This window comes from Electrophorus electricus, chromosome 3, assembly GCF_041902795.1.
Source record: "Electrophorus electricus isolate QZ-2024a chromosome 3, ASM4190279v1, whole genome shotgun sequence".
Classification (NCBI taxonomy): Eukaryota; Metazoa; Chordata; class Actinopteri; order Gymnotiformes; family Gymnotidae; genus Electrophorus; species Electrophorus electricus.
The window spans coordinates 34,169,780-34,185,883 of NC_137499.1; the positions used below are offsets into that span (position 1 = coordinate 34,169,780).

The following is a 16,104-nucleotide window of genomic DNA, read 5'->3' on the forward strand; positions in this document are numbered from 1 at the left end:
ACACACACACACACACACACACACACACACACACACAAACAAACAAACAAAGAAAGAGATGCCTTTTCACTGCGAGTTATACTGTGTATGACTATGTATGTGACAAATAAACCAAACTTGAAACTTGAACTTGAAGTATAAAGCTTCAGTTGGTGTTTAAAATACAAAAAAGAGCTAAGCTAATTTTTACAGTTTTTTAGGGTAATAATGAAACTCCTAGCGGTTCCCATCAGGCCGAGGGGCAGCCAGATATCTGGAGCTAGATTAGCCCAGGCAGTTTGTCTGATGCTGTGCTGAGGTTTCAGGCCAATGCAGCTGATTTAAGTGTGACCACGTCTGCTTTTGCTACAGGAGAAGAAGGAAAATACCCACGGCTTTTACGTTCCTCCGTTATTGTTCACTGTCTCCCACTCTTCTTCCTCTCCGGGGCGAGCTGCCCTCCTGTCCTATCGCTCTGTCTTTTCACTGAGCGCTTTACTCTTCTTCTGGTCTCTGTTCTCTTTTTCTTGGCCCCTCGCGCTCACCCCAAGCAGATGGCGAGGCCGAGCTCTGTGCGCGGGACTGCGCCCGAACGCGAGCGCTCGGGTGCTCGGCGCCTGCCGCGGTGTAATTACCGTGGCTAATCAAAACACTTAGAAGCCGTGCGTCTGTTCGTTTACTCCTTCACCTGCCCCATGTGCCCACTCTTTTTTCTCCCCTTTGTTACGCTTATCGTGGTTTTCCAGACGCGCACACGCTGTCGTTCGCGCGCTCACACACGGGACGAGTGTTTGCGACAGGCGCGCTGAGATGCGGCAGGCGAGATAAAGGGGGCATTAGACGGGTGGAGGCTCTGGAGTGGGACAGGCCCCGAGCCAGTGACGAGACGCACATGAAGAGCCCTCGTTAAAGGGACCACCTCGCCCAGGGTTAACGAGCGCTTAAAGAGCTGGCAGCGAACCCTAAAAATGTTGCGAAAGGGTTCCTTCTCTCCTCAGCTGTCTGGCTGGCCTGTTACAGGCTCAGGAGTTGCTTCACAAGCGAGTCCAGCGGTCCAGATGAACGTGACTGAACACCATAACTGCTCACAATAAACAATCCCAACCTTCCCCTCCACAACACACAATCCCACCATACCCCCCAACACACAATCCCACCATACCCCCCAACACACAATCCCACCATACCCCCCAACACACAATCCCACCATACCCCCCACAACACACAATCTCACCATACCCCCAACACACAATCCCACCATACCCCCAACACACAATCCCACCATACCCCCAACACACAATCCCACCATACCCCCCAACACACAATCCCACCATACCCCCCCTCCACAACACACAATCCCACCATACCCCCCACAAACACACAATCCCACCATACCCCCCACAAACACACAATCCCACCATACTCCTCCACAACACACAATCCCACCATACCCCCCCAAACACACAATCCCACCATACCCCCCCAAACACACAATCCCACCATACCCCCCAAACACACAATCCCACCATACCCCCCCTCCACACAACACACAATCCCACCATACCCCCCCAAACACACAATCCCACCATACCCCCCACAACACACAGTCCCACCATACCCCCCACAACACACAATCCCACGATAGCCCCCCCACAACACACAATCCCACCATACCCCCCCAAACACACAATCCCATCATACCCCCCAAACACACAATCCCACCATACCCCCCAAACACACAACACACAATCCCACCATACCCCCCACAACACACAATCCCACCATACCCCCCCACAACACACAATCCCACCATACCCCCCCCACAACACACAATCCCACCAGATCCTCCCCACAACACACAATCCCACCATAGCCCCCCACAACACACAATCCCACCATACCCCCCCACAACAGACAATCCCACCATACACTCCTACACAACACACAATCCCACCATACCCCCCTTCCCCACAACACACAATCCCACCATACACTCCTACACAACACACAATCCCACCATACCCCCCACAACACACAATCCCACGATAGCCCCCCCACAACACACAATCCCACCATACCCCCCCAAACACACAATCCCACCATACCCCCCAAACACACAATCCCACCATACCCCCCAAACACACAACACACAATCCCACCATACCCCCCCACAACACACAATCCCACCATACCCCCCAACACACAATCCCACCATACCCCCCTTCCCCACAACACACAATCCCACCATACCCCCCCTCCCCACAACACACAATCCCACCATACCCCCCACAACACACAATCCCACCATACCCCCCCTACAACACACAATCCCACCATACCCCCCCCACAACACACAATCCCACCATACCCCCCCTACAACACACAATCCCACCATACCCCCTTCATATATAACACGCAGTATCGCAAACAACAAATTACACATGTTATATTACACATGTTACATGTAATTCATTTAACGCATGAAATATGTTGAACTGAAATAATAATGCCTCTGGTATATAAAATATTAAAGACAGAGCAAGAGAAAGATTGTAAGAAAGAGAGAAAGAAAGTGAGAAAGAAGCAGACTGGGCAGACAGGCACAGGGGTAGAGTGATGGGAGGTAACCGAGAGAGTGAGAGCAGTCTGCTGAGAGATCGGTGGCTCTCGGCTGTGCAGGGTCGATACTTCTGGACTTAAGATGGCCAGCATGTCAAGCGGTTTCCTACAGATAAGGTGACAGGTGTTTGTGTGTGTGTGTGTGTGGGTGTGTGTGTGTGTGCACGCACGCACATGTGGGTGTGTGTGTGTACATGTTTTAGTTCTGCATTAGGCAGCAGAGATACCTAGAAAAACAGGCTATGGCTATAGCCCCTGGAAACCGATTATTTCCTTTCATCTGTGACGAAATATACTATATATTGTGTGGGTGTCTGTGTGTGTGTGTGTGTGTGTGTGTGTGTGTGTGTGTGTGTGTGTGCGCGCTGGCCCTGCACGGGGCCAATCATTATGGCGAGTTCAGGGCTCCCGGTGACGGCAGCCTCCTGACACAAACCGCTGTCAACTCTGCAAGTGGCAATGAGCCCCGGAACGTTCCAGAACCTGTACATGAGACGAAGTGGTTTTAAATGTGAACAGGAGTCTGAGCTAAATCAGTGCATTTGTAGATGTGTAGGTGTGTGTGTGTGTGTGTGTGTGTGTGGCTGTGTGTGTCTAATGAGAGAGCATGTATGGTGGAACTATGCGCATCAATAAAGCCGGGCAGAGTGAAAACGGCAGCAACAGAGGACATAAACCCCAACCTAGAGCGTCAACGTAAAGGCGTTTATGAGTTCTGAATGTGTGCACTGGTCGAGAGGAACTAACCTCCCCCTCCTTCTTATCACCCTCCTTGCTGTATCTCCCTCAGATCCACTGGCACCCACCGTGGTGTCTCCTACCTGTTCCCTGGATGTGTCTGTGCCGACGTGGGAGGATAAGGAGCTTGTGTCGCAGGGCCCGGGGCCGGATGAGGAGAGCACCACACCCAAGCCCAGCTCACCACACTTCGTCAGCACCGGCTTCAACGAGAACCTCATCCCCATCTACTGCTCCATCCTGGCTGCCGTGCTGGTTGGCGTGCTGGCCTACGTCATCTTTAAGAGGTGGGGGTGGGTGGAGCTGCTGATAAAGAACGTGACCCTGAGCAAAGAACACAGAAAAAAAACACATTAGCAAACGCTCTCCACTCATAATTTCTCTCTCTCTCTCTCTCTCTCTCTCTCTCTTTTGTGTGCATGTTCGGTGCACGCGTGCGCATCCCAGATGGAACAGCTGCAAGCAAAACAAACAGGCGGCCAACAACCGCGCGGCCATGGCCAATCAGACGCCGTCGCCGGAGGGCGAGAAGCTCCACAGCGACAGCGGCATCTCCGTGGACAGCCAGAGCCTACAGGAGCAGCAGGCGCAGCAGCAGCTGCACGGGCCCGAGATTGGTACGTCCCTGCCGTCGCTACACCCCCAGGGGACTTGGTTCGGCTTGGCCCTGCAGGGAGCCAGGGTTCACGTGTTGGTGTATTCGTATCGTTGGTAAGGGGCCGTGCACAGGGGCATGCTGGGAGAGTGGCGCTACGCTGATGATGGCTTGCAGGTGCACAGGCCTGGAGCAGGAGAGCCCTGCGTTTAAGGGTCTGACCCGCGTGTGTTAGTGGGATCAGGACTTCCTGAGCATGGAAGATTCTAGATGTTTGTGCACGCACTTCTTTCCTTCAACCCTCACACACACACACACACCTAGGTGCGAACCACTGAAATGAAACAGTCCACTCAGGATTGATAACATTTAAGAGTAAATGCAAAAGTGACATGCACTCAGTGGATACACACACACACACACACACACACACACACACACACCCAGCATAGCAGAATGTGTCTGTGTGTATGTGTGTGTGTGAGGATTGCTTGTCTATATTAGGAACTCTGGATAAAAGCTGATTAATCTGATTAATGAATAAATAAAAGACAGCCGATATACAGTACGTTTAGTTAACATAAACACTTCCCCGTGTCTGGGCGGTTGCAGAAAGTCATCAACATGTCCGAAGCATTAGCACCCAGACAAACAGAGCGAGGGTCCTCGCAACGCCTCCCTGGCAGGCCTTTTGTCCTCGAGCCTCGACGTATCCTTATCTGCACGACAGCCCACTTCGTCCATCTCTGGCGACAGCATGAATCACATCAACAGCGCTGTCAGGAGGCCTTTGTCAGACAGACAGGTAGCAGAGGAAGCCATTCTAGCTCGTGTTCACACTTTCGGTGCTGTAGTAGTGAGGAGAAGTGAGGAGAAGTGAGGAGAAGGCAACGTTCGGGCGATGTGCTTTTACGCAGATCCACCCAACCCTCGGCCCTCTTCTCTGAGGCTCGCATTCCCCAGCCAGTCACAGCCACGCAGGGCGGGAGGTTTGGAAAACGGCTCCCCACGACTGTGTAACTGGTGGATCATAACACCACAGTGGGCCGTGTTTGACAAATCAAGCTGCTACTGTAACTTGTTGATAAACACATCAAGTGTGTTAGGTTTGGAGGTCAGTGCTAAAGCTCTTTTATTTAAAATCTTCTTTTACCGAATCTAAGGTTCTAGTCCCTTTCCTCCCTCGCTCCCTCCCTCCACCTCTCTCCGTTCCTTTCCTCTCTCGCTCCCTCCCTCCACCTCTCTCCGTTCCTTTCCTCTCTCGCTCCCTCCCTCCACCTCTCTCCGTCCCTTTCCTCCCTCGCTCCCTCCCTCCACCTCTCTCCGTCCCTTTCCTCCCTCGCTCCCTCCCTCCACCTCTCTCCGTTCCTTTCCTCCCTCGCTCCCTCCCTCCACCTCTCTCCGTTCCTTTCCTCTCTCGCTCCCTCCCTCCACCTCTCTCCGTTCCTTTCCTCCCTCGCTCCCTCCCTCCACCTCTCCGTCCCTTTCCTCCCTCGCTCCCTCCCTCCACCTCTCTCCGTCCCTTTCCTCCCTCGCTCCCTCCCTCCACCTCTCTCCGCCCTTTCCTCCCTCGCTCCCTCCCTCCACCTCTCTCTGTCCCTTTCCTCCCTCGCTCCCTCCCTCCACCTCTCTCTGTCCCTTTCCTCCCTCGCTCCCTCCCTCCACCTCTCCGCCCTTTCCTCCCTCGCTCCCTCCCTCCACCCTTTCCTCCCTCGCTCCCTCCCTCCACCCTTTCCTCCCTCGCTCCCTCCCTCCACCTCTCCGCCCTTTCCTCCCTCGCTCCCTCCCTCCACCCTTTCCTCCCTCGCTCCCTCCCTCCACCCTTTCCTCCCTCGCTCCCTCCCTCCACCCTTTCCTCCCTCGCTCCCTCCCTCCACCCTTTCCTCCCTCGCTCCCTCCCTCCACCTCTCTCCGTCCCTCTTCTTGGCAAGCTAAAGGGCCCTTTAGGGTTTTTACTGCTTACCGTCTCTCCTCTTGCACTTTTTGCAGCAGACGTGTTCTCGCGAAAACATACGTGCACGCACACTCGCTGCACGATTCACCACAAACACCTACCTTGTCCGTACACTGGCTACGTCTGTAGGCCTGCTCAGTACGAGTACACCCCCCCGCCCACGCACTGACAGGTACAACTCGCCAGGACCCCCTTGGCCCCCTTCCCCCTGGGTCACTTTCTGGTACTGTGCTGGTCTGAACCGTTCCAGACACTGTAGTGTTGCTGGAGGTTGTGTGTGCTTTTGTGTGTGTGTGCGTCACTGCCGGGGTGGGCGTGTCCTGCTGACCAATCAGCAGCGGGCTACCGCATGACGAACACACATCACACACGATGACTGACGGACTTACACACAGCACACCCACACGGTGTTGGCAGTCAATAAACGTTTCTCCGCACACACGCGTACGCACACACGCACGCATGCACACGCGTAAATAAATAATGGGAGCTGATGCCAGATAAGCACTTTGGTTCTGAGTCATTTGATACGCACGAGCCCCGGGCTCCCACACATGCAAATCATTAATCAGCTATTATTGTTTTGGTTTTCACATGAGCTCGGAAAGAACTAGAGAGAAACAACAGCTATACGACCCGAGCTGGCCAGAACAGCACCACAGTGAGTGGCACTATTGTGACCAGATTAGACCAGATCGGTCACAGATTATAGTGGAAGTGAGTTCCCGGGATAGTGTACGCTCACAGCAGGTGAGACAGGCTCCTTCCTAACTTAAGATCAAATTGAGGTTCTCGTTTCTTATGTCTCTCCATTTTAAGTGCATCCCATAAATAAACAACCTTCAATCAATTATTTATTGCGCATGTTGAACGGACATTTTCTTGGTTATCGTGGTGTGTGTTCGGACCCAACAGTCTGATTGGTTCATTAGTAGAGAGTTCAGCACACTCTGCTGATATCCCAGAGGCTGCTGCAAATTTGGTTAATGGCTTCTAATTAGCATTGAGCAAAAATGTCTGTTGCTGCTGTAACGGAAGCCATTAAAGTCTCACCACATGCAGTGTGTGTGAGTGTGTGTGTGTGTGTGTGTGTGTGTGTGTGTGTGTGAGAGTTAGTCATGCAACTAATACTGGCAACTCATTAGAACACCCAAGGGTGCTGTGAATATGTTCAGTAAGTCTGTAAAATTAGCCCATCCTTTTGAATCTCCAGACTTGATCACATCGCTCATGACTCATGCGTCTGACGTCTAGATGCACTGATGCCACTGAACCCAGAGGCTGGGGAGCTGCATCACTACTGTGCTGCAGGTAGCTCCCTTTGGACCTTTGGAGTCATGAGCCCAGTAGCTTGTCCTCCTTGGTCCATGGGCCAGGGAGTGGTTTTTTTCCACCCCCCCACATGAACTATGGATCAGGTCACATGACACCAGCGATTAACAACAACACAGGGCACATTGACATTTAGCTGATGCTTTTATCCAAAGCGACTTACAATTACAACTTGAACAACTGAGGGTTAAGGGTCTTGCTCAGGGGCCAAACAGTGGTCAAGTACCTTAACCACTGAGCTACCACTGCCCTGCAATGGTGGGAAAGGGCTTAGTGCTCCATGGTAGTCCTTTTCTACGAATGTAGGCACTGCAAAGAAGCCTACAAAATCCGGCACAGACATAATGGTAGTAGGAAAAACCCAATTTCAATTCAGGTTTTTTTTTACCATTTCATGTATGTGGGTTTTAAAAGAGAAAGAAAATGATCAGTTATCATCCTATAAATACTTGGATTGAGGTACAGACGCTATCTCATACACACGCTATCTCATACAGACGCTATCTCATAGCCCTGGAGACTGGGAATACTAGGAAGATTGCATGCATTCAATTTTGCTTTAGAGAACATCATGAGCTCTGTTTTATCAGCATTCAAAACACGTTTCCGTTCATACAAGGTGTGTTATAAAGAATTAAAAACTATTTGTAACTGACAAAGAGCCTGGTTTGGTGTGGATGCAGAACTATACATCAGTGTCGTCAGGTGCAGTTTAACATTGGAAACATTTCAAAGTTTCAAAGCCTAATCGGCGAGCAAAATCAAGTGGGTTCAATGTGCAGAGTGTGGAGAGAAGACTCACCACAGTTCACCCATCCTGCACACACTCAGCCCCTGAGTGGCTTTCCTCCCGCTCTCTCTCTCTCTCTCTCTCTCTCTCTCTCTCTCTGATCCCAGAGTCCCCTGCACCTTTTTGTCCTGCAAGGAACAGAGGAAAAGAGGAATGAATGTCACATGGGGGGTTTAAAGGGTGTTTAATTTTTAAAAGTATTCTATCCAGTTCTCTGCTTCTGTGAGCATGACCCGGGGGCCTAATCCTCATTCCACACACACACATCATCCAGAGACAACCTCCAGAAGGCCCCAAAGCCCCCCCCCTGTCTCTCTATCTCTCTCTCCCTCTCTCTCTCCCTCTCTCTCCCTCTCCTTTTCTCTCACCTCTTTCTCTTTATATTGCTTCATTCCTGTTTGTTTCCTCCTGAACCTCATTCCTCTGAGCTTATTTTCAGAATCGTTCTGTCATCCATCCTTCCCTCCATCTCTCCCTCCATCTTTTGCTCCATCTCTCCACTGGGACCTGGGGCTATTTCTATTTCTTTCACTTTTTGTTCTCTTCTTTCAGCGCGCTGCTTTACAAATTCACTTTTGTTTCACACCAGGATTAACTGTTCTAAGGGTGCACCCAGCCCCAGGGCCCTGGAAACATATCGAACTGCTCTCTTATCTGTAAACGACTGTGTTCTGCTCAGCAGGGTAAAGGCAGGGTAAACTACTGCGCTCTCCCAGAAAGAGACCCAACAGTCTGAACCGCACAGTCCTATGGCGGATTAACACATCTTTCCCACGCTGTGGGTGGGACACTACAGAGAGACACCTACGATATCACAGAGTGGCAGAGAGAGAGAAGTAGATAGGATGGAAATACAGCCCCAGAGCCTTGTGCTAGGTGCAGCAGAGCACTCTGGTACCACGGACCTGGCACAGTGCAACAGCGATCCAGACACAAAACGGAACGTACGCAAATCAAAGGCTGCTCTCCACATTCCGGAACCGTTTCCATGGCTCCCCACAATTGACAACAGATTGAGGGGTTAGTGGGAAAATGGGGCGCTTGTGTGTCGCACTGAATGTAGTAATGATTGCAGTTAAACTGTTGGGGAGGGGGGGGGGGGGGGTGTCTAGCTCAAGGGAGCCCCCATTAGGTGAAAAGAAGTGAATGTTAATATGCTGGGCTTAAAATAAGACTTTGAGCCCTTGGTAAAAGTAACTTATCTCTAGACGCTCATTAGAAGTGTATGTGGCTAAGCAGAAATTTTGAAATTCCTCTTAAACATTTCAAGACTAAGACTTCAAACAGCATTCTCTAGACAGCATGTCTGAGCTTTCTAATGATGGAAGAAAGGGGACTAGACAGAAAACAGGCTGAGCTGGCTAATGCTGATGAACAATGTAAACGATTCTCCCTCTCTCTCTCTCTCTCTCTCTCTCTCTCTCTCCTCTCTCTCTCTCTCTCTCTCTCTCTCTCTCTCCCTCCCTCTCTCTCTCTCTCCCTCTCTCTCTCCCTCTCTCCCTCTCTCTCTCTCTCTCTCTCCCTCTCTCTCTCTCTCTCTAGTGGTGAGGGTGGATGGGGGGGCTCAGTCTGACCCTCCCCCACCACAGCCCTGAGGGGCAGTGGGGAGGAAGTGACATCATCACACAGCGGAGGAAGGAGGAAGGAGAGGCAGGAGCGAGGGAGCAGGAAGAGCGAGGAGGAGAGTGGAGCGTTGCCCGGCTGGCCGATGAGCCCCAAGCTCCCAGGATGCCCGGCGCGAACGTCACTCAGCTGGCTCAACCGGGCATACATGATTACAACCCCCCGACGCTTGGAGCTGCAGTCTCCCTTCTGCGGAAATATCACCGCGTTAGCCACACGGTTCAAGGTCACTGCCCCGCAAAGCCGGAACCCAGTTCAGATCATGCCAGTGGCTGCCATCTGTGGTGGTTTTCTGATCTGAATCGGGTTTCATACAGTGCCAGATGCAGTTTCAAATGACCTCAACTTCCGTGACATTGTAAAGGAATAGACAGTGGCATCCAACAATAGAACTTTTGCAGCACCACAAACTGAATCCAAATGGCCTTATAGAATTCCTTAGTATCCATTCTAACCCTAACATATATGTAAACCATATGTTCAGTGTTTTCTGGTAACAAAATAATTCTCAAATAATCAACCCAAACTAAATTAATATCAGAAAGCCTACAGAGGGGGCTGACTGCAGCCGATGGCCATGTGCCCCACCCCCTGCTCCTGTCTGCCGGTAGTGGGTGTGGCTTTGTAGTCAGAGGCGAAGCTTTGGCCCCAAGTGTATTTTGTGCCAATGTTTGAGGAAATGATGAGACTGTTCTCGGGCGTCTGCTGACCTCTGGTCTTTGTTTTGGACATTCCTCCTCCCACAGAAAAAGAGGTTAAAAACAAACAAACAAACTCATCTCTTTGGTCAGATTCCTCTGATCTGAAGGGATCTCTTTAGGAGCAGGTCTGAGATCAGCACCGTTTTCACCCCCAGCTAAGAGGAGGCACTGGTCCTGGGTCATCAGGTGTGGGCGACAGTTAAAAAAGGTGACATTTACCGACCTTTACGCTTGTAATGACTCAGACCTATACTAATCCCTACCTCCCGCTACTGCGCACTCTCCGCAGATATATTTCTCTGATAAACCCACATGCACTCTCTCTTTCCTACACACACCCAAACACACACACACACACACACAATGCATCATGTTCCCTGCTCTATCTCCTCATCCTCCACCTAGGTTTGGTTTTCACTGCATGCTCCACCCGCGCCACCCGCCGGGCACACAGCTGTCGCATTCCCCAGCCAGCCAGATGCAGCACACCCATCGCTGTCTGCATCACTCGACTCCCCGTCTTGTGCGCGCACACACTCTCATCACCGCCGAGCGTCCCAGGACTCAATACCCGGTGATTCATCTTTTGAGTTGCATGATTCCTCCTTGTATCACTTTCACTTAATCTACCCATGTTTGCGTCCCCCTCTAACCTGGACGCTGGGTGAATCACTCGCGCCGTGGCTGTTGAGTGGGCCGTGCGTGGCCTGGTGGAAGTTCTCGTGGTCCGGCGGTGTGTTGTGGGCGGGGGCTCCCACTGGCCGTGGTGCACCTGAGAAGTGGGAAGTGCTGAGCCACCGTACTGGAAACCCTGATGGGCCTTGATGTCATCAAACAGGGACAGGAAAGGAAAGCTGACAAGAGTGTTAGAGATTGCAGACAGTCCGGTTTAGTGTGTGTGTGAGTGAACACACACACAAGACCGCAGCAGATCTAACTAAATTCACCTGCTGTTTTTCTGGACTGTATCTATCCTTAGCGAAGCTATTGAATGAAATCATAGGACTGAGTAGAGGGATATTTAGCACACACACACACACTCACACACACACACACACACACACACACACACACACACACACACACACACACACACACACACACACACACACACACACACACACACACACACACACATACGTATTGCATCTGATGCAGAAATACAAACCTCCCAAGAGAGGCTCATCACATATAAACAAACCCTCTGTGGCACGCGTGCACACACGGTCTCTATTTTTGATGTGCCTGCTGATTTGCTTTGTAGTGAGTATGGGAGGCATTAGTGGGAGGCATATGGGAGGCACTTCTGGTAGTGATCACCCCAGGCCAGGAGCTTCACCTTCCCCACAGCTCTCCTGGGACTCGGCTCTGACCTGCTGCCTACACGACCTTGGGGCCTGGAGTCTAGCATAGCACTCTGGGATCCAAGAGAGAATCACGGGGATTCCCACTGCAAATAAAAAACGACTGTAGTATTAATCACACGTTACTTAACAGTTAGACTATCGCTCGCATTTTTTGCTCTTTTACTCTTTTACTCAGGCTTCTCCAAACGTGTACATAGGCGACATTGGATTCCCGTATACAGACACCACTGTACATTTGCTTAACGTGGAGCAGTTCACACGCAGGCTCGGAGCGTCCGTAACGTGCCTGCGTGGCGGGTGACCGGCTGATCCGAGCCTGGTCCGCGCAGCCCCGCCTGGGCTGGGCCGAGCTACGGCGTTCCACAGGAAGCCCGCTGTCTCCAGCAGAGCAACACGTTGCCCTCTTCAAAACCCCTCTCCCCGCTCGGCTGGGCACATTCCATTAAATCTGAACCCGGAGCATGTCATTGGGCTCACTCGCCAGCCGGCACGTTTTGGGTCTAAGGCGTTTTACGGACCCGTCACCCTCCGTGGGGCTCTTGGGATGGCGTTTGTTGTCAAGTCCGCCTGCCTGAAAGCGTTTAGCGGGACGAGAAAGGCAGGCGAGACTCTCCCTCGCTCCTGTATTTCTCTCGCCCCCATTTTCAGTCTTGCTCGATTGCATTCTTTGCGGACGTGTGTGCTGTCTGAGGATGGTCGTCGTCTCTGCCTGTGCAGCGAAATGAACACGGAGTGGGAACACGCAGCGAGGACTGTGGCGAACGCTGACGCCTCCACCTGCTCCACCCACTGTGAGAGTGCAGCTGGAGCTGACGGTGTGGCTTCAGTTTTCATACCTTTCCAGAGAACTGATTTATTTTCCTATTGTGATGAGAGAAGAGAGAGAGAGAGAGAGAGAGAGAGAGAGAGAGAGCGAGAGCAAGTGTGTATGTGTGTGTGTGTGTGTGTGTGTGTGTGTGTGTGTGTGTGTGTGTGTGAGAGAGAGAGAGAGAGAGAGAGAGAGAGAGAGAGAGAGAGAGAGCAAGTGTGTGTGTGTGTGTGTGTGTGTGTGTGTGTGTGTGTGTGTGAGTGAGAGAGAGAGAGAGAGAGAGAGAGAGAGAGAGAGAGAGAGAGAGAGAGAGAGAGAGAGAGAGAGAAACACCCGCTGGCACACACACACGCCTATGCCCTTCAAGCATATCCTTATATGATCATGCTAAGACAGCTAAGGAACGCTCAGACAGGACCACTTACATGGGCAGGCAGAGTTTCTTCTCTAAGCTGAGCCAAAGACTCTCTAACACACTTCTGCTGACAGCATCCCATCAGCCACTGCCTGATGGAGCAAACCCCGCTTCCGTGTGGACCACGGGCAAGCGCCAAGGATGGACCCCAGCCCATCCATCAGTATTCAGATGCAAAATGTCTTACGCTAGCTCTCGTCTATCTTGTCTTCAGTTCTGTTTCTTTTTTTAATCATTCCTCTTCTTTTATAAACAACATTGTTTTGTTTCTTAATAGACTTATCTTTTGAGAGCAGATTTTATAAAAACAGTTTAATTTTGTAGAACTTAAATAGATTGCATTAGTGCACTCAAAGAGTGTTCAGCACCACAAAGTGCCTGTGGACTACGTCAGGTGTCTTTGAGTTATGTTCGGAAAATTCCATTCTGCAATGCTTTCTTTGGGTTTTCATTTGCTGGATGTCTCATCTGTGTAAAAATATCTGCGTTTTGTTTTTGTTTTTTTGTCCTTCAGTTAAGAGATGATGTTGATTACAGTACATTACATCATTATCCAGGTAAACTACATCCAGGTTAAAGTTTATCCAGTATTCTAGGTTTGAAAGAAGTGTGCTTAAACATTCACATGGACATGTTATACTGTATATTGTACGTATACCCGAGCAGGGTATACAAAGCAGAAACACAAATCTACCATTCTAGCATTCCATCTACTGTTAGTTTCCCATCACAGTATACCATACTATGCATTGATTAATGATATAAATCTAACACAAAGAGATATTTGTTTGTCATGGTTATCACATATGAAATAAGCGTGACAGTATCTGAAGAATGGCTTGTGTTCGGCAAACCGTGATGAGGGACGGATCCGTGCACTCCCCGTCTTCAGACGGACACAGATGGAGACCCCCGCAGGCGGCCACATGCTTACATGAAGACCTTCAAGGGGGTTTCTCCATGGGGAATTCTCTCCCCAAGTCCCTGCTCCTCCGAGAGGGATGAATGCTACCTGTACTTAGCCCATACTGTACAATGCATTGTGTAAATGTGACAAATTTCCTAAAGTTGGTATGACAATACGCTCATGTAAATGACAAATGAAGCAAATTAGTAATCTAATAGAATAAAACCAAACATGATTCTCCTGTCTCATCTAGGCTCTTCATTTATCACCATTCAAGTGGGTTTTCCCTCACACTTGGGCTTTATATCAGAGTCCTGGGAGTTATATACACTACACATGCACGCACACGCACACACCCACGCACACACCCACACACACACACACACACACGAGCAGGTGAGTAACTGCACTGCACTGTAGCTACAGATGTAAAGTATTTTGCATGCACAACTGATCACATGAGCTCCGTCCAAACCAACCTGTTTCTCTGGAAACTTATGCAAATTTTGCTACCTTTATGTCTTCAACTACAGGACACAGTTATGATTTAAACATCTGCTGTTTTGAACATAAACCTGTTTCCCCTCCGGTATACATACACAGATACCGGAGAGTTAGCGAACCCTTTACAATGTTCTGTATTTCTCTGTAGTTCTCTCTTTGTTGTGAAATGGATGTGAACTGGCAGAGGCCCAGTGAGTGTGCAGTAGAAAAAACTTCAGGCAAATGTGTGCGCTAACTGCTGATCAGTGCGGCACTCTGGACTGGAGGAGTTTTGGCTCATTCGTTCTTAAAAACAGCTTCAGATCAGTGATGGTTGTGCACTCCCTTGCCTCAGTTGTTCTTTTATAAGGGATTTTCCACAACATTTCTAATGGGTTACGGTCTGGACTTTTACATGGCCATTACGGATTGTAGAATTTGCCCTGCATGTCTTTGCACCTTGACTTCTGTACTCTTGATTGGATGTTACCCTGGCTTCCTTTGGGACTTCCTGTAATATTATTCATCAATTTTTGTTGGATGACATTTCTTGGGAGAGTTACAGCGATGCTGTTTTTCCTTCGTCACCTACCTCAAAGTGGGCTGAGGCAAGCCAAACCTCAGGAATCTCCTTTGTCCGAGGCATGGCACACTTCCATAAAGCTGTGAAATGAAGGCCAGACTTTGAAAGTATACATACATACAATCATACTTACAAAAAAATCGAAAGTCCCATGTCACCCTTCCAGTTGGTGGTCATATCTTTTTCCTCTCCCTTGTGCCCTCTACCAAAGGTTGAGGCAATTTTGCTATTCTTAAGATTGCACTCTTCTGGACTAAGATTGATGTTGGAGCAACTCCTCCAGTTTAGGGGTCATAGCCCCAAGTGTGTGCCCAGTTATTATTAGAGGCCAATAACACGTTGTGACTTTCTAAGAAGTGACCACAAACCCACAAATCCTTTACTAGAAGAGTAACTACAGCAGACAAGCTTGACTCCCTAGGAGAAAAAAAGGAACCAGTAAGCAATTGTTTTTGGCTTTGGTTTGCCACGCAAAAAATGTGGGAAATGGCAAAAAGACAGGCAGCAATCCAGGTCAAAGGGTTTCAGCCAGAAAGGCAATTTGCTTCAGTGCAGACATGAGAAATTGTGCTTTTAATATCAGTCTCTCACATGAGGCCTGGATGACACATTAAGGTAAACAAGTTCTTAGGATCTGTCACTTCAAAAAAAAGAAAAAAAAAACTTTTTTTTGTTTACTGAGTTGAAAATTCAAACTCCATGAAATCCTGTCACCTGCTAGCTGTGCCTTCAGTTCAACACAGAACTCAGCTGGGACCTGCTTTATTAGGTTGACTTGACAATTATTCCTGTTTTCATGAATTGAAATGCTGATTATCAGTCAATGTACAAAAGCAACGGTGCTTATTAGTTATAGCAGAAAGGTCATATTGATTCATTTTATCCAGTCCTTGTTCATTAAAGATAAAAAGGCAAAACAGAAATCTCTCTCTCCAGCTCCATTTTCATAGAACTGGACCAGGGTGTCATTCATATCTGATTCCCACCATCTCTTACAATGACTGATCTACTGGTCACTAGCTCTTAATTGCTCAGTGAGGTCAAATCTCATCTGGGGGTCCTGTTGGGGGTGTGAGAACTGTTTTGAATTGTTTCAAGAATGCAGAGAACATGGAGAGAGAGAGAGAGTGAGAGAGAGATAGAGCAAGCTGGCTTATAACTGGGGGAAATGTTTGCCAGACCACACACTAAACACATCCATATGCTTCAT

The 16,104-nt window shown here is 49.7% G+C and overlaps 1 protein-coding gene across 1 annotated transcript in view; it reads left to right on the plus strand.

The window, feature by feature from the left end:
* The window catches only part of ngfra (nerve growth factor receptor a (TNFR superfamily, member 16)), a 29,800-nt gene extending 15,734 nt beyond the window's left edge, over window positions 1-14,066 (plus strand). Inside the window, exons 4-6 of the mRNA XM_026998019.3 lie at window positions 3,389-3,623; window positions 3,784-3,953; window positions 9,550-14,066. Of these exons, the coding sequence (XP_026853820.3) occupies window positions 3,389-3,623; window positions 3,784-3,953; window positions 9,550-9,602 (458 nt within the window). The 3' untranslated portion in view covers window positions 9,603-14,066. The remainder of the gene's footprint in view (window positions 1-3,388; window positions 3,624-3,783; window positions 3,954-9,549) is intronic.
* Window positions 14,067-16,104: the final 2,038 nt, after the last annotated feature.